The sequence below is a fragment of the Camelina sativa genome, chromosome 15, assembly GCF_030686135.1.
Source record: "Camelina sativa cultivar CO46 ecotype springtype chromosome 15, ASM3068613v1".
NCBI lineage: Eukaryota > Viridiplantae > Streptophyta > Magnoliopsida > Brassicales > Brassicaceae > Camelina > Camelina sativa.
In genome coordinates, this window is record NC_141894.1 from 992,089 (window position 1) to 1,016,486 (window position 24,398).

The 24,398-nt window shown below is 37.7% G+C and overlaps 8 protein-coding genes across 15 annotated transcripts; 3 read left to right on the forward strand and 5 right to left on the reverse strand.

Annotated features, from left to right (window-relative positions):
* Positions 1–3,675: 3,675 nt before the first annotated feature.
* Positions 3,676–4,954, forward strand: LOC104744423 (putative F-box protein At1g77650). The gene is made up of 2 exons (XM_087489122.1): positions 3,676–3,878; positions 4,057–4,954. The coding sequence occupies exons 1-2, from the start codon at positions 3,676–3,678 to the stop codon at positions 4,952–4,954; spliced, it is 1,101 nt and encodes a 366-aa protein (XP_087345248.1).
* Positions 4,955–5,474: 520 nt separating this feature from the next.
* Positions 5,475–8,637, reverse strand: LOC104744422 (putative metallophosphoesterase At3g03305). The gene is made up of 4 exons (XM_087488895.1): positions 8,093–8,637; positions 7,623–7,864; positions 5,921–7,486; positions 5,475–5,809 (listed from the first exon to the last, which is right to left on the reverse strand). Exons 1-4 carry the CDS (start codon positions 8,394–8,396, stop codon positions 5,693–5,695), a joined length of 2,229 nt encoding a protein of 742 aa, XP_087345021.1. The 5' UTR covers positions 8,397–8,637; the 3' UTR covers positions 5,475–5,692.
* Positions 8,638–9,166: 529 nt separating this feature from the next.
* Positions 9,167–12,331, reverse strand: LOC104744424 (phospholipase A(1) LCAT3). Its single transcript, XM_010465481.2, has 11 exons — positions 11,911–12,331; positions 11,588–11,679; positions 11,203–11,330; positions 10,977–11,112; positions 10,813–10,864; positions 10,622–10,722; positions 10,293–10,475; positions 10,032–10,189; positions 9,866–9,920; positions 9,643–9,696; positions 9,167–9,514 (listed from the first exon to the last, which is right to left on the reverse strand). Exons 1-11 carry the CDS (start codon positions 12,131–12,133, stop codon positions 9,350–9,352), a joined length of 1,347 nt encoding a protein of 448 aa, XP_010463783.1. The 5' UTR covers positions 12,134–12,331; the 3' UTR covers positions 9,167–9,349.
* LOC104744426 (uncharacterized) lies at positions 12,328–14,114 on the forward strand. Of its 3 annotated transcripts, none has more exons than XM_010465484.3 (8): positions 12,328–12,816; positions 12,894–13,024; positions 13,114–13,174; positions 13,264–13,312; positions 13,426–13,480; positions 13,570–13,657; positions 13,764–13,882; positions 13,971–14,114. In XM_010465484.3, exons 1-8 carry the CDS (start codon positions 12,645–12,647, stop codon positions 14,031–14,033), a joined length of 738 nt encoding a protein of 245 aa, XP_010463786.1. In that variant the 5' UTR covers positions 12,328–12,644; the 3' UTR covers positions 14,034–14,114. The 3 variants fall into 3 exon arrangements, 2 of the variants coding, with proteins under 2 accessions (XP_010463786.1, XP_010463785.1); XM_010465483.3 differs by having other exon boundaries at positions 12,540–12,816; positions 13,761–13,882; XR_015582603.1 differs by having other exon boundaries at positions 12,545–12,816; positions 13,598–13,657.
* On the reverse strand, positions 14,023–16,873 carry LOC104744425 (uncharacterized). Its single transcript, XM_010465482.3, has 12 exons — positions 16,716–16,873; positions 16,556–16,611; positions 16,427–16,460; positions 16,252–16,350; positions 16,015–16,163; positions 15,865–15,903; positions 15,668–15,760; positions 15,212–15,310; positions 14,898–14,999; positions 14,618–14,701; positions 14,477–14,542; positions 14,023–14,309 (listed from the first exon to the last, which is right to left on the reverse strand). The coding sequence occupies exons 1-12, from the start codon at positions 16,843–16,845 to the stop codon at positions 14,217–14,219; spliced, it is 1,044 nt and encodes a 347-aa protein (XP_010463784.1). The 5' UTR covers positions 16,846–16,873; the 3' UTR covers positions 14,023–14,216.
* A 128-nt stretch (positions 16,874–17,001) lies between these two features.
* Positions 17,002–19,795, reverse strand: LOC104744427 (uncharacterized). Of its 4 annotated transcripts, none has more exons than XM_010465485.3 (12): positions 19,525–19,795; positions 19,370–19,425; positions 19,254–19,287; positions 19,064–19,162; positions 18,817–18,965; positions 18,634–18,672; positions 18,406–18,498; positions 18,074–18,172; positions 17,758–17,859; positions 17,523–17,606; positions 17,381–17,446; positions 17,002–17,277 (listed from the first exon to the last, which is right to left on the reverse strand). In XM_010465485.3, the coding sequence occupies exons 1-12, from the start codon at positions 19,598–19,600 to the stop codon at positions 17,188–17,190; spliced, it is 987 nt and encodes a 328-aa protein (XP_010463787.1). In that variant the 5' UTR covers positions 19,601–19,795; the 3' UTR covers positions 17,002–17,187. The 4 variants fall into 4 exon arrangements, with proteins under 4 accessions (XP_010463787.1, XP_010463788.1, XP_087345304.1 ...); XM_010465486.3 differs by having other exon boundaries at positions 19,375–19,425; positions 19,525–19,686; XM_087489178.1 differs by having other exon boundaries at positions 17,381–17,421; positions 19,525–19,680.
* On the forward strand, positions 19,787–23,519 carry LOC104744428 (U1 snRNP-associated protein usp106). Of its 3 annotated transcripts, none has more exons than XR_015582601.1 (14): positions 19,886–20,032; positions 20,406–20,458; positions 20,572–20,740; positions 20,829–20,892; positions 21,104–21,183; positions 21,279–21,426; positions 21,708–21,769; positions 21,853–21,915; positions 22,218–22,276; positions 22,414–22,454; positions 22,604–22,685; positions 22,768–22,802; positions 22,896–23,126; positions 23,206–23,519. XR_015582601.1 is itself a non-coding variant. In XM_010465487.3 (13 exons), exons 1-13 carry the CDS (start codon positions 19,886–19,888, stop codon positions 23,222–23,224), a joined length of 1,212 nt encoding a protein of 403 aa, XP_010463789.2. In that variant the 5' UTR covers positions 19,787–19,885; the 3' UTR covers positions 23,225–23,519. The 3 variants fall into 3 exon arrangements, 1 of the variants encoding a protein (XP_010463789.2); XR_015582602.1 differs by having other exon boundaries at positions 22,417–22,454; XM_010465487.3 differs by lacking the exon at positions 22,414–22,454 and having other exon boundaries at positions 19,787–20,032.
* A 176-nt stretch (positions 23,520–23,695) lies between these two features.
* LOC104744430 (uncharacterized) lies at positions 23,696–24,213 on the reverse strand. The gene has a single exon (XM_010465488.3). It carries the CDS (start codon positions 24,069–24,071, stop codon positions 23,853–23,855), a length of 219 nt encoding a protein of 72 aa, XP_010463790.1. The 5' UTR covers positions 24,072–24,213; the 3' UTR covers positions 23,696–23,852.
* Positions 24,214–24,398: the final 185 nt, after the last annotated feature.

Sequence of the window (24,398 nt, forward strand, 5' to 3'; positions counted from 1 at the left end):
GAGAATAGCAGCGACCGGCGTTGTGATCTCTTCTTCCTTCCCCAGTCATGGTCGTCCTCTTTCTTACCAAAGATGGTTCGAATGTGATCTTTGTACATTTCTCTCTCGGCAACCAGACAACACACAACCACGACACTGGGGATAACAACAAAGATCACATGTGGTATCACCAGAACCATTACATCGGGTAGTCCAACGTATTCATAATGTTTCTTATCTGCGCCTGATGAGCTACTGACCACCCATCCCATAATATATATATAGTCAGCCCTTCAAAGACCATTTTTATTCCGATTTTTCCATAATATCTTAGAGGATCCAAGGAAAAACACGGCGAAGCATCATGATGAGATTGGGAAGCAATGTAGTAGGCTGAGATTCTCAGGCTGAGAAGATACCATTTCTAGTAGGTTGCCAAATCCAATAATCCTCTCTGTCAACAAGAGGTTTACTTTTGCAAATAAGCTCAACATCATCTGGGTAAAACAGATCGATCCTGCACAAGTTCTCGATTCCAATCTCTTCTAATGGTATCAATGATACTGGCTACTCTGAGATCAATGTTGACTAAGCAATGCTTCATCAAGGGAGGTCTCCATCTTACACCATCCCAAAGGATCAGACCATAACAATTTGGAACGACCATTACCAATGATCCTTGCGTAACAGATCTCTACCAAAGAGGATGCTTCGCCAAGCATAGGACGGTTTAGCACCAAGGGAAGAATTAAGAAACTCACCCTCCGGGAAGTATCTGCTTTTGAAAAGCTTAGCAAACAAGCAATGAGGATTATGAAAAATACGCAGGCTTGTTTGGCAAGCAACGCCTAGTTGAAGTCTCTATGCACCTTTTTTTTCTTTTCTTTTAAAAGCCTATGAAAGAATTTCGTTGCCACCTTGTTATCCTCTCATGTCATTGCAGGTGAAGAGTGCTAAAAAAAATACATTTTGTAAATTCGATAACCTGCTTATTTGAAAGTTTCAGTTCCTTGATCAAAATATGTTAAGAGTATACCAACATAATTAAACATGATTCAAATCGAACACTCATCTGAAACATGAATTCAAATGAAACATAACTAGTTAGGAAAGCATAAAAAACTTCGCTTAATGCACTACAAATTTAAAACATCATCATCCACACCCTATTCTTTTACCCGTTGTGCATCTACTACTTTTGCTTTTCCAACGGACTCAACCCAAAAGCCCTTACTTTCTCCTCTGCAGCCCTTGCTCTCTCCTTTGCACCCCTTACCTCCTCCTCTACAGCCCTTACTTTCTCCTCTAAAGCCCTTACTTTCTCCTCTACAGCCCTTACTTTCTCCCGTAGAGCTCTTAGTTTCTCCTGTCTCTCCTGTGCAACCCTTACTTGCTCCTTTCTCTCCTCTGCATCCCTTCTTGCGCTCTCCTCTAGAGCTCTTATTTTCTTCTTTTTAATCCTTAGTTCTTCTGCACCCGCTGCTGCAATCATTGCAAGCTCTTGACTCTCTGTTTCCTGAGACTGGTCCACAGCTTCTCCAGCTCTTGATGTGGAAGCCGCAGAAATCGAAATCATGGGAGGCTGCAAACAATGAAAAAATATACAGATGGAGAAGGAAGCATCAATGGTGTAAAAGCTGGAAAGATTGCGGCGCCTCTGTCCCTTTCGTGTGTGAAATGGGCCACACTGGGCTTTTTCTGCTATTAGGCTTGGTGAGCCCACTAATTATTATTGCTTCCTCATCAGGCCGACAATCTGTAAGCCCATCTCTGCCATGAAACCAACATTAGATACATTTTTATGTTCTCCCACACGCCTTTTTAGGCGTAAGTGGACAAATACCATTAGAATTAATTTTGAAAATTATCCATTCTTATTAATTTCTCTTTTAAAGTTCATCGGATTAGTTAAAATATGGAGTGGATGATACAACTACTACAAGTGAAGAGAAAAGATTGAACTGATTGCAATTTTTTTTTGTATGGAAGCTGTGAGCTGATAATGTAGATAAAAAGAATTAGACTTGTAATTGTATATCAGCAGCATAAATAAATAACTGTTGGATGCGAAAATAATGTCCTAACTCTATCAAATAAACACATTACAAAATGCAACAAAATCCCCTAAAGACAAAGAGAAAGACAAAGAGAAGCGGATAAGTATATTTGTCTGTGTAACAACATCAATAAAGTTCTCTAGTCTAGTGGTTACTTAACTTGTTGTTCTCTTCATTGGTGATGGGTTCGATTCCCACAAGCAAAGTTCATGCTTTTTTCAACATTTTTGATAAGTTTAGAGTTTTTATGACATTTTTCACCTATTAAATATAAACATACTATCGAATATAAACTTGTAGTCACAATTTTACCTTTATTAAGTCATGAAAAGTTTTAAATTAACTCTGGTTTAGCTCAGTTTCTGGTTGAAAAACTAGAAGATTTGTTAATTCCTTTTAACAGTATTAACCATTTTTTATGTTTTACTTATTATTTTGAGTATGGGAAGCTAATTTCGCATTTTTATGCAGAGCTGTTTTTTATTTTTGAATTCTCTTTTTATAAGTGATAACAAAAGACATTACCGTCTGTTTCTGCAAAGCTCTGGTAAAAAACAATTTCAAATAACTAGTTTATAGAACAACTATGCATTAGTATTCACAAATGATGTTTATTGAACAAATTATGCATTAGTAATCACTAATGGTGTTTTATGTTTTACTATTGTGTCACATGAGATTACTCCAGGGCTAGTTTCGGTTTGTGGTGTATGAAACCGGCTGTAACCTTCAGAGATTTGGAAATAATTATTCACAAAGTACCATCTGGCGCTTTAGTGTTCTTTCCTAGTTATCATTTGATAATGGTTATTAACATATATACTTTATAGTATACAAAGTACTGCAAATAGTCTAAAAGACATATTTCATTAAATATATTTAGAGATGTAATAGATTGATAAAATACGAAATTTACCGAGCTTCGTCAAATATGATGATCAATCCTTTCAGATACTAAAATAAACAGAATAATATGGACAACCTAAAAGAAAATTATAGGAAATTTCTGAAATAAAAATAAACTAATTCCAAATTAACAATCTAACTGCAATAAAATAAACATTATAAAGCTAACTCCCAACAACTCCGGTAGAAAATTACGGCAACCTTACGGTGAAAGAAATATGCCTTGTCGAGATTTATAACATATCATCATCAAAACAATATGCAATATTTGAAATCGAAAATCAAGTTTAATATAACACCCATAACCCAAAAGGAAGGTGATAATCAATGAGCTTGAAAATTTTAGAGTTAGAGTTTGATCTTTAAAATCAGACAAACAAACTTAATTTACCCACATATCAAAACACTTTAACAGATTAAGGGAAAGCTAATTGACCAATACGCTTTGGGTCAAACAATGAATCCAACCATTCATTAATTTAATTTACCCAAAAAAACAAAAAGCAAAAAATTTATAACTAAAAAAATCGGGTTTTGAGTGCTAATGGGTTATCAATAGCCCAAAAGTCTAATAATAAATAAAAATATTATAGAAGCCCAATATGATCGATCAATCTTCTTTCTCTCGAAGCAGCTTTCTTCTCCCGCCGTCAAATATCATTCCTCTTTGTTTCTTAAAATTTCCTCTACTGTTCAAAACTGAAACTTTAAGAGTTTATTTGTTTGTCCTCGCATGGCGGCGGCTTCGTCAAAAACAAAAAAGCTTTGGCCGTCGCTGCCTCGTGAGGTGGTAGAAGAAGAGATACTTATCAGGATTCGGATCGAGGATGTGATGCGAGCCAAGTCGGTGTGCAAAGAATGGTACGATGTCTTCAAGGACAATAGATTCATCTACAAACACTTGGATCTCTCCCAGGAAAATGATGCAGGACGACGGTTCATTCGAATCCATCATACTACGTTTCAAATCATGAATCCGGTGACCCTTGATCTCTTAACTCTACCACTCCCGTCCGAGTTGATTGTGGGTAGTGAAATTCATAATTGTTTTAATTCTGTTATTCACTGCGACGGATTATTGCCTATGCGTTTTTCGTGACGGAAACGAGGAAAGGTGCAAGCTTGCAGTTTGGAATCCGGTTTTAAGCAGCAGCAGCAGCAGCAGCAGCGCAGTCAAATGGATTGAACCCCCCTTGCATGCTTCTTACGATTCTTCTGATAAGTACGGTTTTGGATACGACAATAATGACCACAACTACAAGGTTTTGAAGTTTCACTACTACCCAACTAGTATTGAGTATGAGATATATGACTTCAAATCTAAACTCTGGAGAGTCTTTCCTGCTATTACTTTCGATTGGATCATGTTGTGGCAGTATGTGTCTATGAAGGGAAACATGTATTGGCTTGCTAAACTCAGGAGTGCGCGGAGTTACTCCCAAATGTTCATCCAAAGTTTCGATTTCTCCAAAGAGACATTCAAGCCCTTAACATGTTCTTCTAATTTCCCCGTTAAGATTGAGATGGATCTGGTCCACCACGAGCCTCTTGATTTATTTGTCTTGTCAAGCTTCGGAGGAGATAGGCTTTCTTTATTGCATCAACACCGCGTTGGACACGACGACACCCCAAGGATCGAGGTTTGGGTCACAAACAAGGTGACTGCTGCTGTCTCATGGACTAAGTATTTTAATGTGACTCACCCTCATCTCCCTATATTGAATCCCCGTGCCTACGCTCACAGTATTCCCACATACTTTATCCACGACAAGACCAATGGTGGTGGTGGTGGTCTCATGTTATGGTGCGATAAACTTCTTGTCCAAGAGGAGGATAAAGATGATGTACAAATAAAGGATGATGATATTGCTTGTCCCAGCTTTTACGAAATTAGTGAGGGAGGTGAGATCAAAAACCAAGTTGAGACAGGACCACTGTGGTATGCACGTGGCCGTAGCACTTATAGATGTGGCAGTCTTTACGTTCCGAGTCTTGTTCCTCTTCCAGAATAAGACGCAAAAATAGACTCTCTATGTGTCTCTTGTTCTCGCATGAGAGAATTCATGTATGTTCTTTCTTAAGCTTTTGTCATGGTCTTTCTATTGTTATTCTTGTGTTGGCTTATATGCTGTGTGATGAAACTTGTGCACTTCTCTATCTATATGTTAAATGTTTCAACTATAATTTTTTTTACAAAATAGTCTCGTTGCATTACAAAGCAGTTGATGTAATGTGTGTGTGTGTATGTATGCGGTTTCTTTTGGATTCATATCATGATGCCTGAACCGGACGCGTTATCATAATCACACACACACACATACATTCAGCAAAAGCCAATTACTGATGGACCAAAAAAGACTGATATGAAGTTGATCAAATATTATTCGAAAGCAAAATCCGATATGATTCATGATCACAAACTTTGATACACAGTGCTAGAAGAAAACACATTGCACTTGCAGCTTGTTAAAAATACTCTTCCTATCTGATGGAGACTCGTAAACTTTGATTGATAGTGCTAGAAGAAAACACTTTGCTGAAGACATCTTTAATTAGTCCAATGGGGTAGAGTTGTTGGTTAAGCCACTTATAATGGAATCTGATTCTCAAATTCGGTTTTTCCCAATTGTACTCTATAAATAATGTCCCAACTCTATCAAACAACACATTACAAAAATGCAACAAAATCCCTAAAAATCAAATCACTCTCATAACTCACCAACATTTCTACCGAGCGTTCTTTTCATATCTCATGGAACTTTATGTGTTTTCCAGATAACATAGAGTAGCAATAAAGGAACTACAAGGCTGTAACCTGGATAATGAACCACATTCATCTCATATGCTCTAGCTATAGCCCAGCAATTCTGTTATGTCAATAAAAACAATTACTTTCATTAGTGATTGAAGATATAATAAAACAGCAAAAAACGGATGACAATTGCAAAGCAGAAAATAAACTATAGACGTAGTAGTACCTTGAAATGTTTCCAATATAGAGCCAACGAAGCCACCAAAAGCGATTTTCGAAACAGTCTTCTGTTAGAGAACAGCAGCGACCGGCGTTGTGATCTCTTCTTCCTTCCCCAGTCATGGACATGGTCATCCTCTTTCTTGCCAGAGACGGTACGAATGTGATCTTTGTACATTTCTCTCTCGGCAACCAGACAACACACAACCACGACACTGGGGATAACAACAAAGATCACATGTGGTATCACCAGTACCATTACATCGGGTTGTCCAATGTATTCATGTTTCTTATCTGCGCCTGAGCTACTGACCACCCATCCCATAATAGTCATGTATGTTCTGTTCCCCGAATCAGTAAACACTTCACCAGAGAACCAAGGAAAGAATATGAGATAGAACAGGTATGCCGTGTAACCGAACCATACCACAGGCATTCTGCAGAGGTCTTGGAGAATCCACAGTACAAGTGTAATTGGTCCCTTCTTCGCAATAAACTTCTTGAGAGTGTACTGCTTCTTGAAAACTATGATCATGCATTTGGGGACAAGAAATACGAGTAACAACATATATAGAGCAGACCAAAGAATCGGGTAATATAATGCCGCATATTGGCATCCCATGACACGAAACTCATTCCATGTCCATGAGACTTTAGAGCTTAGACCATTGATAGAAAATGGTCGCATTTCTGATAAAGTTAATCTGCCTCTGATGTCAGTGACTTCTATCTGCAGCCAAAATCTATCAGGCAAGGGATCTTCAAAGGCCCTATAATTCCATGGAACTGAAAAGAATGTTGCCCCGGAAGAAGTGTCACCTCCTTGTTTTCTCATTGGAGCTTCCATGACCAGATTGTCAAATCCAGGGCTCGAGTCATAAACTTTAGCTACAACTTCCACAACCAGGGAATGAGAAAACACAATGGCTCTTATTGTGTCATAGGATGATGAGATCATATGTTGGCATTCATATTTGTGACGTGCAAAGGATGTTGACATAAAACGTGAATCCAACGGAAAGGTCGGTAATATGATAGTCTTCTGAGATCTTGACTTGAAGTCAAGATCAACGTATGAAACATGGCCCCTATCAATGGCCATGATCCGCATTGCCCTGCTTTTTCTCCAGTCACCCATCTCCCATTCCCAGAAGTCTGCAGCTGGCAAGGCTCCAAATGAGCAGTTGGAAGTACTTTCAGCACTACTCTGCCTCATATTCAGCTGAAACAAGTCATTATCTGATAAACTGATACCACCAGAGTGATGATGTCTTTTAAGATTCTTGCCAAACTTTGTGTGTAGATGGCCACACAAATAAGCTGAGATGGAGTGCTTCAGAAAAACATCTTTAAGGCTCTTTTGAGAACGTGACAGCGCTGTGAATGACAACGGGAAATGCCCAAACGATATTTTTGCCACAGGTTTTGCTGACTGGTTATCCCATTGCGATAGGTGTGAGTCGAGTGAGCTCAAAAGCTCATCAGTTGGATGCCCAAAGAGATTTGTCGGGCCACGTAATCCAATATGCATTGTGGTGTCAACACCAACAAACAGATGTTTACGTTCGCTAGTCTGTATAATAACAAAACACAGAACCGTTAGATAACCTTCATCTCAAATGCAAATCAGTCCTTCACCAACCCAAACTTAAACAATCAATGATCTCAACCAAAACAATAGACCAAGCTGGGAGAGAGTAACAACCAACCTCAACAGTAATGGCGTTAACATTTCCTTTCCTTCCCATCTGTCCATTGATGCTATACTTGGAGAAGAAATCAGTAGATGAACCAACAGCGGGAACACCAAAGTTGTCATGGTTACCCCTAAGATCATAGAATATGCTCTTATTCAACCCACTTCTTTTCACAACATCTTGCATCACACTCTCGTATTCTAACCACTCATCTTCATTTAGCTTCATTGTTAGCATGTCTTTGCTTTTCCCATCTGATTAACCAAATTAAGAACAAAAAATCAACCAGCTACATCTAACCACAATGGTTCCCAAAGCTAAAGTTTTAATTTTGGGGGAAAGATCGAACTCAAATCAATAAAGCTTCAGACTTGCATATAAGAAGCATAAGTAAAACCTAAGAACCTATAAACAAACATCGTCAAACGAACCGTACAAACGAGAGATCCACAAATTCGAATTCAGGAGAGAGAGATATAAACCTGTGAGATCACCGGTGATTAGGACGAGAGAAGGGTTGATAAGAGACAGAGCAGGACCAACAATGTTTTTGAAATCAATGGCTCTTTCGGGATGATGAACACTGAAATGAAGATCGGAAAGCTGAACAACCCAAATCAAGTCTTGCCCAGTTCTCGCTTCAATCACTCTTCTTCCAGATTCGTCAATCGAACCAGAGACCCTTGTAGTAAACGAGATTAGCAGAAGAAGAATCGTAAACGAGATTCTTCTCCGATGGGAAACTGTTTTGCTTCTGAGCAAATCGTCGTCGCCGATCGATTCCATCAGCTCTGTTTATCCGCGAATCAGTAAGCATTAGCAGCTGAATCTCTCAATTTTTCGAACTGCAATGTTCCAACCCCAAAAGAAAAAAAAAGTCTACATTTTTATTATTTTCTTAATTCGTCGTTTCTTTTGCCTTTGTTTTTCTTTATTATAGATGTTTTAATTAAGACAAATAAGTAATTATTTCATTAAATTATTTTCTTTCTTCTTTGCAACTACTTATGAAAGAATGGTGTAATATAAAAAACATGTGAGAGTGTCAAAAGTTATACAAAAGAAAATTATTGGTAAGGATGGATTTACAAACGCAAGAAACAGAGTCATTTTCCATGTTCAATTTGTTCTTGGCAGGATGATTCTGGACAATGTTGTTCTCAGAAAATCAGTTGGTGAAACCAAAAAAAAAAAGGCAAAAAGGTTATGATTAATGATTCCATTAGCAGTGTTTTGTTATGATGTTAAAACAAAGGTCACTTGAACAAGATCAGGAGCTGGTAAGGGGATGTCTTGTTGTTAAATGACTATCTTTAAACGTTTTAATTAAAGAAACAGAGATCAACAGAGTAATTTTGAATGTTTAGTTGGTGGAACAAAAAGGCAAAAGGTATATATGATTAATGCATGATTCCATTAGCAGTGTTTTTGTAATGAGATAAAACAAAGGTTATTTGAACAAAATCAGGAGCTGCTAAAGGATGTCCTGTTGTTAAATAATGACTAGTCTTGAAACGTTTTACATGTTGTCCCCATTACATTATAGAAAAATAGTGTAATAAGAATTCCATATGCTTTCTTTCAATTCCATGCACAAACATGTCATAACTTACAATAGCATATTAATTTGATTACAATCATCACACTTTAATAATAGGAAGTTCTTTATTATTGAACTATTCAAACAAGATCCTTAATAAGTAAGCCTACCTACTAGGCTTACTTACTAGGCTTTGGATTTAGCCAGAATCAACAACTTTGCGAGTCCTTAACTGTTTCCGTTTAGCCTTCTTAGACTCTACTCCTAACCATTGTTGGATCAGCTCAAATACTCTTTTATCACGGAGAAGCCCACGATGGCTACCAGAAACTCCTACGCTCGCAACTGCTTTAAACTGAGCAGCCTGCAAAGAAAGGTTAGAAGAAACGTATGGGTTTTGTTAAGGGATTTAAACAAGTGACAACAGAACCAGTAACAAATTTGCTTCACCAAAACCGAGAGAACTCAGAGATGAACAAGAAAGTAGCTTACTGCAGCTGATTCGGCAGGTACAGTTCCATCTCCATCCACATATGTATACTCAGGCTGAAACAAGATTAAAAAATGCAGAGACTCTCAAATCAAACATAGAAGTATAATAGTAACTGAAAGAATGCCAAGAGATAACAAATCCAAGGTGGGATAGAGAAACGCAAGTTTTCGAATTTTTACAAGGGATCTAACTACTTTTCTCAAGAAGAGTCATTTCACTCACCATAGTTTGACATATTTCAGACAAATCTTCAATTGGAGAAGTCTCTGTGCCATAACTGTAGCAGAAAAAAAGTACAGTTTTTTTAACGTGGTGAAGCAGTTAGAATCGACCAACCAACAAAAAATGTCTCAGGCAATAGAGACACTATGATAGCTCTGGTGAATACCAAACATCGAAGGGTGTATCAAGTGACACTCCATAAATGTTATAAAAGGAAACTCCATCAGGAAGTTGCGCTTTGTTGAGAATTTCTCTTGTACTAGCAGCCCAGTCGAGGATAGCAAAGTTAAAGGGCAAAGCTATCTTATTCCCACCGTAGCTTAGCTACAATACATAATTTAGATGTTTGATTATATCTCCAGTGACCAAAATAACATCTCAAGCCAATGCAAATGAGAAACAAAAGCTGAGTGCGTTGATTTCATACCTCGTTATTTTTCAGTGCATTGCTGAATAGATCAATACTCTCGATTAGGCCAAAAGATTCCAGTTCTGCAGAAGTATCATCGTCGTTTTCAGATTTCTTCCGCCAAACTCGAATCTCTGGTTGCTTTTTCCACTTAAAATCAGGATTTCCCATCATCTCATATATAGAGGGGCACTCGACCAACTAAAACCAAAAAGAAAAAGAAAAAACAGATTCATCAGTCTAGGAGTAAAGAGTATCATGTATCCTGAAGAACTCAAATCTCACAAAAATCTAAGTGTAACTCAAACAATATATGCCAGAACCCCAAAACTTTGAGGGTATATTACCAGTTGGTGCATCGTCCACCGTGACACAAAAAAGAAACTTTCTAACCCTTCCACAAATTGTACTCCAGTCAAGAGTGAATCACTGATGCACCCTGGTGCTCCTGTTAACAAAAATTAAGTCATTTCCAATGAAACCGGCTATTTCTCTTATGAACAACTTTCCAAAAAGTCAAAAAGATAACTCGTTTCACCTTGGAAAGGCGTTGCAATTGTAATCCATTTATTTACATACTTGGCAAAAACCTGCCAGTAAAGAGAACAGAGACTCACTCAATATCGTGTTTGAATAGGGTACTCTCTAAACATCAGCTAGAAGCCTAGAACCGAAGATCATATTAGTTGGTGATTATAATACCTCCGGATGTAGATACATGAAACATGAAACCATAAGTCCTCCCATTGAATGGGATATGATAGTGATTTTTCGGCCCCCTGAACATTTATATGCAGTTTCCAGTTTCTTCTTCAGACCTTGTATTAGTAGATCGATCCTGCAAGAATGATACAAGCAAAAACATCTATAAAATCTCGGGAACTACAATATCAGGTGTCGTGACAACAGTAAAGTTTAGCAAAATCACCTATTGCTTTGCCGGAAATCGTAACCATATCCGAATAACGTAGTCCCCTTCTTATAACCGCATTCAACCAACATTTCTATCATATCGTGGAAGTGGTAAACCTCCGTCAAGTGAAAAAGCTTTACAAACTGGAAAAAGCAAAGTTTGTGATATCAGATATATAATAACATGAAAACAACAAGCTAACTCCATCCTTAGAAACAATGAAACGACCGAAACAAAGAAGTAACGTTAAGCCAAAAAAATACAATTCCAGCAAAACAGACACTGAGGTTTGACATCAAGAAAGAACAACTTACTAGATACTCACCCCTAAACCTTAAGAACTACATAGAAGTAGCCAATGAGTAACAAGCAATTCTAAGGAATGAAAGACCGATCTTACCCAGGAGGGATCTAGAATGTCAATTGCATAGAGTCCATGGTCATCATCAGGGACCACGATTTCAATATTCTCATCCAACGGCTCTGTATAACCTGCCAACAACAAAAAAGACACACATTAAAAGATCTGATTCATAACTCACGTTTCTTAAACTCATAAGATAAACTGATACAGTAATATAAAGTCCATGACTTCAAACTTAATCTAAAGTTGGAAATCATCTCTCTCTGATCAAAGCTCAAATAAAGACTGCTAAAAAAAAAAGTACAAAGCAAGACTCAAACTTTATAAGAAAAAGTGCAAAAAGAGAGTTGATTTACTACCAGTTTTGGGATTATAGAGAGACCAGACGCTCTGCTTAAAGGCAAGGTTGGCCAAAAATATCCGGACCCAAACCCGGATTTCAGATTTTGAATCCTTCTTTTTCGAATGCAAAATGGAGCCTCCAATACCAGAAACTAGAAGCACGGGATCACGATCCGCCACCTCTCCGGCGTTTACATCATCACCGTTGGTTCCCCAGCACGGACACGGAATCCAGTCCATCAAAGCGGGTCGTTGGGTAGACCCGAGAGAATATTCTTTAATTCGGATCTTTAAACAGAGGTCAGGAGAAACATGGTTTAGCAGTGGTGGGGCTTATCAGAGGTATATACTCTAGTCAGAGCACTGAGAATATGCCATGTGTGTGACTGTGACACTCTCCACGAGAACCTTCACGTCTCTCTTCTATAAACCGTACACGACACCGTTTTGAAAACGAGGTCGAGGTTAAGGTTCTACACCAGCACCATTGACTGTGACACTCTCCACGAAAAAGCTTCACGTGCTCCTCACGTGTCACACCTTCTAGTAAACCTTACGCCATTGGCAACGACAGCGTTTGGAAAACGAGGTCAAGGTCTTATTAACGATTTCGAATTTTTGTTATAACATCTTGTAATATTTGCAAACTTGAGGGTATTTTAACAAATATTTCTGAATTAAGGTTATTTTAACGAATTTTACTTAATTAAGGGTAGTTTAACGATTCACTTTCGCGTTTTTGTTGACGAAAATGGAGCAACCAACATCGCCGGGAACAAAGTCGGTGAATCTCCGTGAATGTATGGAATCACTTCTATGTTTTACTCTGCGCTCTCACTTAGACGAAACCGTTCCAAGTTTCGATCTTGATCTGACCAGAGATTTTTGCCTTCATCTCCTCGAGGAAGATACAGATTCAACTGGTAGGTTCTGCTAATTATGGTACTGGAATGATGAAGAGGCTTAACTGAAATTTCTCAGAAATGTTTTCAATTGACAGAAAAACCAGCGGTGTATAAGCTTCTAGCAAGGGCTCTGTCTGAATGTCTAGCTTCCGAGGGTGCTAATAAAAATTCTAACTTGGAGAAATACAGCAAACTGTTTCATGGCTTGGGACATGACTTAGTACATGTATGTAAACTTTGAAATATATGCATTAAAACAGAGTGGGAAAAAGTTAGTTAATATATTTGATGAAAATAAAAGATTCATTCTTTCAGATGTTGAAGAAGGTCAACTTTGAGCTTCATGTCCAAGAGCCTTACTTCACACAATTGAAAGGTACATTTTTCTGTTTACTTGAGTGTAGTAAATAGTTTAATTTGCTCCATCTCGTTTTTTTTTATTTCCGGGTGTCTCTCATTCGCCAGATGGTCTGAAAACTGTTGAAGGAAGATGTGCAGTGGGAGACTACATGAGGTCTGATGTTTTAATCTTTTTGTTGATGAACCATCACATTCATATCTTGACTTCAAAATTTGTCTACGCAATACTTACTAGTTCGCCTTATGTTTCCTCCTTTGTACTCTCAGAATTAGTTCAGGAGCTTTTATTTTGTTCAATAAATGCTTGCTGCTTGAAGTTCAGGTAGTCCACTAATCGTTGTATCTCTGTCAGTTCTTCCTTGTGAGTTCACACACTATACATCTTCGTATTTAACATTTTGATGAGGGCAGGATGTTCATCATTATACTTCATTCTCAGAAATGCTGAGACTGGAGGGTCTTGCCAAAGTTCTTCCTGGAGTTGAGAGTATAGAAGAAGGTTTGAAGATCTTTACAATTGCTACTTAAAACAACATAAAACGTCTAGAAAGAATCTATTTTCCTATGAGAGGGCGTTTCTAACCTGAATTATGTTATATCAGCAGGTGTTAAAGTTTACAGAAACTTTTACTCTGAAGAGAAGGAAAGATTGAACGGTGTTGTAGCCATTCGTGTTGCAAAACCAGCTATTCAGCCTTATGCAGCTTTGGCAGGAGTATTGTCTGTGAGTTTCTTCTGGCAGCAATTCAAACCAAAGGCTTTCATTACTCTTTAATGTATGCATCATATAGCTTTCGGTTCTTCTTTTATAGGAACTAAAGTCCACTGGGATCAGAAGTCTATTGGATGACTATACAGCCGCAATTACCTTATAGCTCCATTTGAATTCACTTTGAGTGCAAAAAAACTTGGATGTTGTATGTATCTTAAATACAGAAGATGACCATCGTTTCTTACTTATTGAGCAACTCACAAGGCAACAATTGCTAGTTATTTTAACAATCAAACAGACGCTAACATAAACACCAACTACATCTACACCTTCTAAACAACCAGTTTCAGTTTGTTTTAGTCTTCTTCTCCCCGAACAGTAAATTCCATGAGTATGTGTTGCCTTTCTTTTCGGCGACCTCCACCCGCTTCCCTCCGACCTGCAAGTCATTCATTTTCGTCAAAAAAGTTGCCTTTAAGGGATAGTAAATGCCTCTGTTCTATCTTAAATTTAGTCAAAAATGTTTCCTGTCATATGTTAATGGGAAACAAAACGAGATCTTGTACCAGTAACTTCTGAAAAAGACAAAACGGATGAACTAAGTACCTTGTCCATGAGCCAGAAGCCAAGTGAAGGCATGTACTGCACTAGATACATCACGAGCAGTACCGGCTGATAAAGAGCAAAAGAAGCTTATATATCTGCATCAAAACCGAGTGTAACATATGCAATTTGACAAAGAAGTACCTGATGTGAAATCCAAGCTTCCTTCAAGTTATGAGATGCAGCGATTATAGTCAGTTCTGCACATCGTTCAGATGACACACGCTTCTGTGTGGCAAAAGAAAATTCATGTATTAGAAGCTTGAATGGAAATAATAAGAGAAAAGATTCGGATAGAAGATCCTAATGTTGTAAAGGACAAGGATTCTATGTGTCGACGAGACTATAGTGGCTAACAGAAATGCAGAAGTAATACAACCAGATGACAACTTAACCAACAAATCATCATAATCGGTTAACTAACCTCAGGAGACTTCTTGTCTTCCGAAGTTGATGTTCCTGTACCATTCGAGGTTTCTATTGGACCAGGACAAACGACGGTAACCTTGATTCCCTTCTGACAGAACTGAAACCATGCACAGATACTGTAAGTTATTATACTACTTTAAGGTGCTAATTTTTAGTAATTAGTAACAAGGAGTGTAAACGAAAAAATCAAATCAGCAAATGATTTAATAAACAATTTGGGATAGCTGTGAGTTTTCTATTGCGACTTTCAATAGTCATTTGATGCCAAATAATTAGCAAGAACCACAGTTTCTTTAACTTTCAACATACCTCAGAACGCAAGCTGTGGAAGTAGCCGTGCAGAGCATGTTTTGAAGCAGAATATATAGCCTGTCCAGGTGATGGTACCTTTCCTGCAGCACTGCTTATCTGTAGATTGACATGAATTAATCATGACATTTAACACAAGGAAATAGAAAATTAACACATACAAGAATAGCTAGTCATAGCTCGACTTCTCAAGATGTCTTAAAATAATTTATAATTTAGCTAGCAGGCGATAATATAATAACCCAAAAGAAACCCTTAAGCTGTCTAGATAGCCTAAAGCCTCAAAATTAAAATATATTTAGTTAAGATTTGATAGTGTGATCCCAACCTTAAAGTAACATATAAAAACGCAATATATATCCATATATCCATAAAATATGATATATATCTCAACCCTTCAACATATCCACAAACATAAGGCACTAAACAACTATCCCCGGGTTAGTCTCCACGTACCACAACAAAATGACCGCCTCCTTGGTTTAGCATATGAGGAGCTACCAACTTTGTAAGAGTTATCGTCCCAAAGACATTAACATCGAATGTAGTCTGCACACAAAGTCAGTGATTAACCATAAAAACCATACTTATTATCGTAGTACAGGCTAAGAAATCTCTGCCGATCAAAAAATTATCTTGCCTAAGGATTTTACCTTGAGAGTTTCCTCAGTTGCATCCGATGCCTTGGATTTCTGCAAGAAAAAGTTATGATGATGACACGCCCTTAAACAACAGAAATAATAGCTTGAACCAAACAATTCTCTAGCCTAAGATTCTCTATTGAGTAGATACAAAACATTTACCGGACGCTCATAGGCAGCATTGTGAACCAGATAATCAACACCAGCCCCGGGAAAAAGCGACACAGCTTGCTCTACAACATGTTTGAGGGACTCTTCGCCGCTAGCTAAATCTAAAGGCAAAACCTTTACATCTTCTGGTGCATATTTACCTAGAAGAATACAGAGTCAGTTCCATCAAGTGTCAACAAGAAAAGCTCAGAATTCAAAAGTGGACACCTTTCCTTTATTCATTAGTACCTTTGAGCTCACTCTTAACCCGTTCCAGTTCAGATTTATTCCTTGCAGAGAGAATAAGCTTGGCATCTAAATTTGCAAACTGTTTAGCAAGAATCTCACCTGAATCCAATCATAAACATGAACCGTAAGTAGCCACCATAAAAGGATTCGAGATAATCCTAAAAACAGGAGTTACCGATTCCACGGCTAGCCCCTGTGATCCATACAACCTAAACAAAACCACAACATCTCATAAATTGAAATAATTCGTAAATTCAAATCAATCCCATTAAATTTCGTTTTTTTCGTATATGAATCGTAATACCTTGCCTTCAATGGCTTCGCGCTTCACATGCTTCTTCGAAATCAGGGTGAAATCTCCTACAGAAAGCAAAAAGATCAATCCTTTTCTAAACAGAATCTATAACCAGAAGAAACGAAAAAAGAGTTAACATTGCATTAGAACTCATCAGAGTTATTAATACCATCGGCGAATGCGAATTTGAATAGCAGACCGATGAGAAGAAGGAGTCCGAGAGAGACACAGATTAGACTCAGCATCTTTCTCGGATTGAGTAACGGCGACGCGACGAACAAAGAGTCCAAAATTTTCATCCAAATAGAGTGGGTCCGCAAAATATGTCAACGGAAATAAATAAAGGGGTAAATAATAAAACTATTGATATTTAGGGACCTGTATGCAATTAATCTTAAATACGTAAATCTTCTTCTTAACATTACATCCAATGCACAAAATTATGTCTTACTGTATGCAAACAAATGGTGATCTTCTGTATTTAAAATACACACAACATCCATGTCGTATAACCAACACGCTTCTAATGTGTATTACTTATTGAGCAACTCAATTGCTACTTTTTTTACAATCAAACAGACGCTAACATAAACACCAACTATATACATATACACCTTCTAAGTAAGTAATAATAACCAATATCAGTTTGTTTTAGTCTTCTCCCCGAACAGTAATTTCCATGAGTATGTGTTGCCTTTCTTTCCGGCGACCTCCACACGCTTCCCTCCGACCTGCAAGTCATTCATTTCTCGTCAAAAATGTTTCTTGAAGGAAGCTTGGATTTCACAATACCAGTAACTTCTGAAAAGGATAAAGGGATCATGAACTAAGTACCTTGTCCATGAGCCAGAAGCCAAGGGAAGGCATGTACTGCACTATATACATCACGAGCAATACAGGCTGATAAAGAGCGAGAATAAGCTTATATATCTGCCTCTAAAGCGAGTGTAAGATATGCAATTTGACAAAGAAGTACCTGATGTGAAATCCAAGCTTCCTTCAAGTTATGAGATGCAGCGATTATAGTCAGTTCCGCACATCGTTCAGATGACACATGCTTCTGTGGAGCAAAAGAAAATTCATGTATTAGATGCTTGAATGGAAATAATAAGAGAAAGGATTATATGTGTCTACAAGACTATAGTGTTTAACGGAAACAAAACCAGATGACAACTTAACCAACAAATCACAATCATGATCAGTTAACTAACCTCAGGAGACTTCTTGTCTTCCGAAGTTGATGCTCCTGTACCATTCGAGGTTTCTATTGGACCAGGACAAACAACGGTAACCTTGATTCCCTTCTGACAGAACTGAAACCATGCACAGATACTGTAAGTTATTATACTACTTTATGGTGCTGTTTTTAGTAATTAGTAACAAGGAGTGTAAAAGAAAATATCAAAAATTAGTAAATAATTTTATAAACAATCTGGGACACAGGTGTGAGTTTTCTATTGCGACTTTCAGTAGTCATTTTCTGCCAAAATAAAGCAAGAACCACAGTTTCTTTAACTTTCAACATACCTCAGAACGCAAACTGTGGAAGTAGCCGTGCAGAGCATGTTTTGAAGCAGAATATATAGCCTGTCCAGATGATGATACCTTTCCTGCAGCACTGCTTATCTATAGATTGACATGAATTATTAATCATGACATTTAACCCAAGGAAATAGACAATTAACACATACAAGAATAGCTAATCATAGCTTCACTTCTCAAGACGTGTATATGGTAAAATAATTTATAATTTAGCTAGCGTGCGATAAAGGAAACTATGATATATATCTTAATCTTTCAACATATCCACAAACATAAGGCACTAAACAAAAACTATCCCCGGGTTAGTCTCCACGTACCACAACAAAATGACCGCCTCCTTGGTTTAGCATATGAGGAGCTACCAACTTTGTAAGAGTTATCGTCCCAAAGACATTAACATCGAATGTAGTCTGCACACAAAGTCACCGAGTAACCATATGTCAACAAGATAAAAAAACATTAAAAAACCATACTTATCATAGTACAGGCTAAGAAATCTCTGGCAATCAAAATTATCTTGCCTATGGATTTTACATAATTAGTACCTTGAGAATTTCCTCAGTTGCATCCGTTGCCTTGGATTTCTGCAAGAAAAAGTTACGATGATGACACTGGCATGCCCTTAAAGGCTTAAACAACAGAAATAATAGCTTGAACACAACAATTCTCTAGCTTAAGACTCTCTATTGAGTAGATAGATACAAAACATTAGCAATGAAATTACTTACCGGACGCTCATAGGCAGCATTGTGAACCAAATAATCAACACCATCCCCAGGAAAAAGCGACACAGCTTGCTCTACAACATGTTTGAGCGACTCTTCGCCGCTAGCTAAATCTAAAGGCAAAACCTTTACATCTTCTGGTGCATATTTACCTACAAGAATTCACAGAGTCAGTTCCCATCAAGTGTCAACAAGAAAAGTTCAGAGTTCAAAAGTAGAGACCTTTCCTTTATTCATCAAGTGTCAGTACCTTTGAGCTCATTCTTAACCCGTTCCAGTTCAGCTTCATTCCTTGCGGAGAGAATAAGCTTGGCATCTAAATTTGCAAACTGTTTAGCTAGAACTTCCCCTGTATCCAATCATAAACATGAACACTAAGTAGCCACAATAAAATAATTCGAGAAAACCTATTCACAGATGATCCTAAAAACAGGAGTTACCAATTCCACGGCTAGCCCCTGTGATCCATACAACCTGAACAAAACCACAAAATCTCTTATATTAGTGCTCAGAAATTGAAATAATCGAAAACTCAAATCATTCCCACTAAATTTACCTTGCCTTCAATTGCTTCGCGCTTGACATGCTTCTTCGAAATCAGGGTGAAATCTCCTACAGAAAGCAAAAAGATCAATCCTTTACTACAGATTTTATAACCAGAAGAAACGAAAAAAGAGTTAACATCGCATTAGAACTCATCAGAGTTTATACCATCAGCGAATGCGAATTTGAAGAGCAGACTGATGAGAAGAAGGAGTACGAGAGAGACGAACACTAGACTCAGCATTTTACTCGCATTGAGGCAACGGCGAAGAACAAACAAGAGGTCCAAAAATTTTATCCAAATAGTGGGCAAAATATGTTAACGTAAAAACATAAAGGGGACAAATCATAACATTATTGATATTGAGGGGCCTGTATGTAATTAATCTTAAATACGTAAATCTTCTTCTTACATTACACAACATCCAATGCGCACAATTGATATTATCATCTTCGATAAAAAAAAAAACCCCAAATCTCTCTCTGTTGGGGTGGGTGGGGGAGTAAAGTAGAGAAACCAAGAGCGGAGATGGATGCGATAAGGAAGCAGCTTGATGTGCTCATGGGAGCAAACCGAAACGGCGACGTTCAGGAGGTGAACCGCAAATACTATGACCGCGATGTGTGTCGCCTTTACTTGTCTGGTCTCTGCCCTCACGATCTCTTTCAATTGACGGTGCGTGCCTATCTCTCTATACAGTATACATACATCTTCGATGAATCCCCATGTGTTGTTTATTTCTGCTTTTACTAGAAGAACTCTTTGAAAAACAAAAAAAAAAACCCTAATTTCACTTTTGAGCTGATCTGATTCTTTTGTGTTTCTGCGTTAGCTCGAGTTGATTACTGGTATATAGTAGTATATTTGATATAGTATTTTAGTGATCTTCAGAACTCCGTTATTGGTTAGTTAACACCAACAGTGTCCAGTTTTGTATCTTCTTGGTGGCTGTACTATTCAATTGTCCTTCTATAAATTTTGCCCTTCTATAAATTTTGGATGTTTGAGTAATTACTGATGCTCCTTTTCACGTTTCTGTTGTTTTCAGAAAATGGATATGGGACCTTGCCCAAAGGTGCACTCTTTGCAGCTTAGGAAAGAGTATCCTTTTTTAGTTACCAAAAGAAGTTGGTGTCACTGGTATGTTTAATTTAATTCTACAGTGGCTTCTTGTTTCTCTTTTCACTTCTGTGTTACTTTAACTCTCCCCTAAGATATCGAGAAGCAAGGGCAAAAGGTGTTGATAACTACGACAGGGAATTGGAAGATGCCATAGACAGGCTTATCGTTGAGTGTGATAGGAAGATTGCTAGAGCCCTTAAGCGTCTTCAAGAAGAGGACGCCAAAGCTGCCATTGCCATTTCTGTCTCTGAAGTCACTCAGGTTATCATTTGATTTTTAAATTTTGCTTGATGTGTCTTCTAAGTTTGCTATGCTCTTTGTTAAATCACTTACATCGTTTTAACTGCAGTCACCTGAAATTCTCGAGTTATCAGTGAAAATCAAAGAGAAGATGAAGGAAGCAGATCTGCACGGTAAAAATTAAAAGAAAATTGCTTTGCTGTTTCGGCTTTTGAATCTCTTTTTGTTTTGCAAAGGATTGTTGTACTGTTAGTTAAGAGTGTATACTGTTTGCTTATGTACATATCGATGATCTCTGGATTGTAGATTAATGTTTTTGCTAATGTCTGGTTATCTAATGTTCTGATGCTGGTAGTCTTTAAAAGTTTTGATGTCTCTTTGCAGATCTTGAAGGCAAGATGGATCTTAAGATTAGAGCTCTTGAGTTAGTCGAAGAGATGAGGACCAAGAGAGCTGACCAACAGGTGACCTTGCTTTCACTATTTGTTTAATAAGCATTTTTGCTTCTTAACTTTTACCTGTGGCAACTGGAAAATCCTGTGTCTTGTTTTTCGTGTAGGCAGTACTGCTGTTGGAAGCCTTCAACAAAGATAGAGCATCCTTGCCACAGCCTGTTCCAGCTCAACCACCATCTTCCGTATTACCTCCACCTGATCCTCGCACTCAAGAAATGATAAATGAGAAACTGAAAAAGGCAGAAGATCTTGGTAAGTGAAATAACCTTAATTTTCTATGTTCATCTTAATTTAGAGCTCATTAAGTAGCCATTTGTAGTGGAATATTGAAACTGCTAAAATATCCACGGTCTAGTGTTCCCTGCCGGTTGGGACTTTCCGCTGGCTGATCTAAGATTTCTTGACCTATAAATTGCTTAAATTGACCTTAGATAAGGAAATATCTTCCCTTTGTATGTTACTATACCTATGTTAAGGAATCGCTGGACTTGCCAAAGTTTGAAAATAGAGTGTATGGTTAATTGATTTCTTAGGTGAACAAGGAATGGTTGATGAAGCACAGAAAGCACTAGAAGAGGCTGAAGCTCTTAAGAAGGTGTATTCTCTTTCTTAAGCTCGTTTTCTTTTCTCCCTACTTTTATTAGTGACTCATGACTGTTGGGCCTATATCTGTTTCAGCTTACAGTTAGACGAGAACCTGCAGCCGATCCAACAAAGTACACTGCTGTTGATGTGCGCATTGTAAGTTGACATCATTCTTCCCAATGAGGCCCTCAAGATTCCTTATATATTTATCAGTTTTTCTATTCTTCCCAATGAGGCCCTCAAGATTCCTTATATATTTATCAGTTTTTCTATTGAAAGGACCGTTGAATTTAGTATGATAACAATCATATTTTAACCTTTAGGTAAAGAGTAATAGTTATTAGTTAATATGGGTAGACCCGTTTGATTTCTTTCATAAAAGTATTATTTGGGACAGAAGTATAACATCTTCGTATCCGCCTGCTTAATGTGTTTAAAAATTGGTTTCATCTTCTCAGACAGACCAAAAGTTGCGACTATGTGACATATGTGGAGCATTCTTGAGCGTCTATGACAGGTTAATTTCCTTGCTCAAAGTTTCTGCGTTATTGTTTCCCTTTTGGATTGAAAGATGAAAAAGCTAGAAATAGATTCTTGAGTTGCAAGTGGTTCAACATTTTTGACCCCGGCTATTGTACCTTCTCCTTTCACCAGCAGGCTTTTTGGGCAGGATTACTTTTGCAGCTATAATAAATGTGCGTTCTTTTCTTGATATTATTGTGCTTGAAGGATCATACTAGTAGAGATTAACTAATGGAGTTTTAACGTTAAGCTGTTCTAAAATGCTATCATGAAATGATTTAGCATTTGGTCATGCTAATTGAGTTTTTTTGTGATGCTACAGTGATCGTCGTTTAGCTGATCATTTTGGTGGGAAGCTTCATTTAGGATACATGCTAGTCCGAGAAAAATTAGCAGAGCTTCTGGTAAAGCTAATATCATAATCTACTCTTTTGTGATAATGGATGAAAGCTGTATGTTCTTATATTTCTCCTCGTTTTCTTTCAGGATGAGAAGACCAATTCCCGCAAGGAAAGCGAAAGGTTAGGTTTTAGTTATAGTTTCTATGTTCATTGGTTTTTACGGTTCTGAATCATTGAAAGTGACTTAATGATGAAACTGAAAACCATTCTCAGGTCAAAGGAACGGAACAGTAAGGAGAGGGAATCAAGTAAAGACCGAGAGAAAGAGCGAGGAAGTAGTCGTGAACGTCGAAGAGATTATGATCGCAGGAGTAGAGAGCGAGATAGGCACCATGACCGTGATCGTGAACAAGACAGAGACTATGATCGGTCATCAAGAAGCAGACGTAGGTCACGCTCACGGTCCAGGTCCAGAGACAGACCAAGGGACTATGATCGCCACAGGTATATTCATGGTTTGTTTTTTATCCCTAAGAACTCGATATCTTTCTTACAAATGATTATGTCAAAATTCTGTGTGCAGGCGACACAACCGCCACTAGATCGGTCGTGCTGTTTGACAGGGTGTACAAGTTACACAAATGGTTTTAGGATCATCACCGAAACTTTTTTTTGCCTGCATGTATGTTTTTAAAGTTTGGTAGATCAGCTTTCAGAAAAATTTCTTATCTTTTTCCGTTACCACCTACTAAAAGACTTCAAAAACGCTGAATGTTTTTATATGACTAGTTAGCTCTCTGTCATCTGAGAGGCGTGTATTACTACAACACCATTATGGAACGGTTTTTTTTTTTCTTTTTCTTTCAGCAAATCAAACAAAACTATCTACCACGCAAATGTTTGATTCCGAAACTATCTACATACCTCGGCAAACAAAGGCTAGATTGCAAATTACATGATTTATGGAGTTACTTTCTTACCTCAAGTGAAATTTGTATACTTATACTAGCTAGTTTTAATTATTTCAGTTAAAAAGTTAGATTATTGTCTCGATTATAAATAAACAAGGACTCTTGAACAACGACTTTCAAAAATTGAAAGCGGAGATTTATTAACTTTTACACGTACATTACTTGGAAAAAAAGATAGATAAGATACAATATGATTTAGAAACATATAATATAGTAAATTACTCAAAAGTCATAAAGTGAGATCATGAAGTCATCATAATCATATGGGAATGGAACGAGAGACTTTGGGATAAACATGGGTGGCCGGATGACCCATAATGCGGCGACCCTTTGCGTGTTTAAAGATATAAACCAATGCTCCGACAGGCCATTCCACTATTCCAGCTGCTACAAACGCCACGAGCCCTAACGTCGGTCCTACCACTTTGCATCTACAAGGGTTTCCGCCAGTTCCGCACTGCACGCATATCGGAATCATCGTTGGTTAAAAAAAGTTGATCAAAGCGATGAAATGTTTGTTGATGTTATAGGGATATGATGTATGGAATATGAGTACAAGTAGAAGTGGAAGATTATGGAGAGTTGGATTGTGATGTTTATATAGAGACTCAAGCGAATCATTTCACTCTCTTTATTAAATTGGTCTTCTTGTTTTATCTTGATAATATATTTGCTCTTAAATACGTAGGGTCGGTCCTTAGTTATTCTTATTTTTCACTTCAACACGTGTTGTGTTCGAGAGCTGTACATGTGGTTTTGAGGTGGATACGTGTTTTCTTCTCTCTTTATTTACTCAGTCATCGTT

Coding starts and splice junctions, on each gene's coding strand:
- LOC104744430 (XM_010465488.3), bottom strand. CDS start 24,071: ATGATTCCGATATGCGTGCAGTGCGGAACTGGCGGAAACCCTTGTAGA.
- LOC104744426 (XM_010465483.3), top strand. CDS start 12,645: ATGGAGCAACCAACATCGCCGGGAACAAAGTCGGTGAATCTCCGTGAA. Junction 13,175..13,263: donor TTACTTCACACAATTGAAAG/GTACATTTTTCT, acceptor CTCATTCGCCAG/ATGGTCTGAAAACTGTTGAA. Junction 13,883..13,970: donor CTTTGGCAGGAGTATTGTCT/GTGAGTTTCTTC, acceptor CTTCTTTTATAG/GAACTAAAGTCCACTGGGAT.
- LOC104744423 (XM_087489122.1), top strand. CDS start 3,676: ATGGCGGCGGCTTCGTCAAAAACAAAAAAGCTTTGGCCGTCGCTGCCT. Junction 3,879..4,056: donor GAAAATGATGCAGGACGACG/GTTCATTCGAAT, acceptor AAACGAGGAAAG/GTGCAAGCTTGCAGTTTGGA.
- LOC104744428 (XM_010465487.3), top strand. CDS start 19,886: ATGGATGCGATAAGGAAGCAGCTTGATGTGCTCATGGGAGCAAACCGA. Junction 21,184..21,278: donor CCAAGAGAGCTGACCAACAG/GTGACCTTGCTT, acceptor TTTTTCGTGTAG/GCAGTACTGCTGTTGGAAGC. Junction 21,770..21,852: donor AGGCTGAAGCTCTTAAGAAG/GTGTATTCTCTT, acceptor TATCTGTTTCAG/CTTACAGTTAGACGAGAACC.
- LOC104744427 (XM_087489178.1), bottom strand. CDS start 19,600: ATGCTGAGTCTAGTGTTCGTCTCTCTCGTACTCCTTCTTCTCATCAGT. Junction 19,426..19,524: donor CAAATTCGCATTCGCTGATG/GTATAAACTCTG, acceptor TGCTTTCTGTAG/GAGATTTCACCCTGATTTCG. Junction 18,499..18,633: donor CAACTGAGGAAATTCTCAAG/GTACTAATTATG, acceptor CTTTGTGTGCAG/ACTACATTCGATGTTAATGT.
- LOC104744425 (XM_010465482.3), bottom strand. CDS start 16,845: ATGAAAATTTTGGACTCTTTGTTCGTCGCGTCGCCGTTACTCAATCCG. Junction 16,351..16,426: donor AGGGGCTAGCCGTGGAATCG/GTAACTCCTGTT, acceptor GATTGGATTCAG/GTGAGATTCTTGCTAAACAG. Junction 14,702..14,897: donor AAGACAAGAAGTCTCCTGAG/GTTAGTTAACCG, acceptor TTTGCCACACAG/AAGCGTGTGTCATCTGAACG.
- LOC104744422 (XM_087488895.1), bottom strand. CDS start 8,396: ATGGAATCGATCGGCGACGACGATTTGCTCAGAAGCAAAACAGTTTCC. Junction 7,865..8,092: donor AATCACCGGTGATCTCACAG/GTTTATATCTCT, acceptor TTGGTTAATCAG/ATGGGAAAAGCAAAGACATG. Junction 5,810..5,920: donor TATATTGGAAACATTTCAAG/GTACTACTACGT, acceptor TTGACATAACAG/AATTGCTGGGCTATAGCTAG.
- LOC104744424 (XM_010465481.2), bottom strand. CDS start 12,133: ATGGACTGGATTCCGTGTCCGTGCTGGGGAACCAACGGTGATGATGTA. Junction 10,865..10,976: donor TCATGTATCTACATCCGGAG/GTATTATAATCA, acceptor CTTTACTGGCAG/GTTTTTGCCAAGTATGTAAA. Junction 10,723..10,812: donor AATTGCAACGCCTTTCCAAG/GTGAAACGAGTT, acceptor TTTTGTTAACAG/GAGCACCAGGGTGCATCAGT.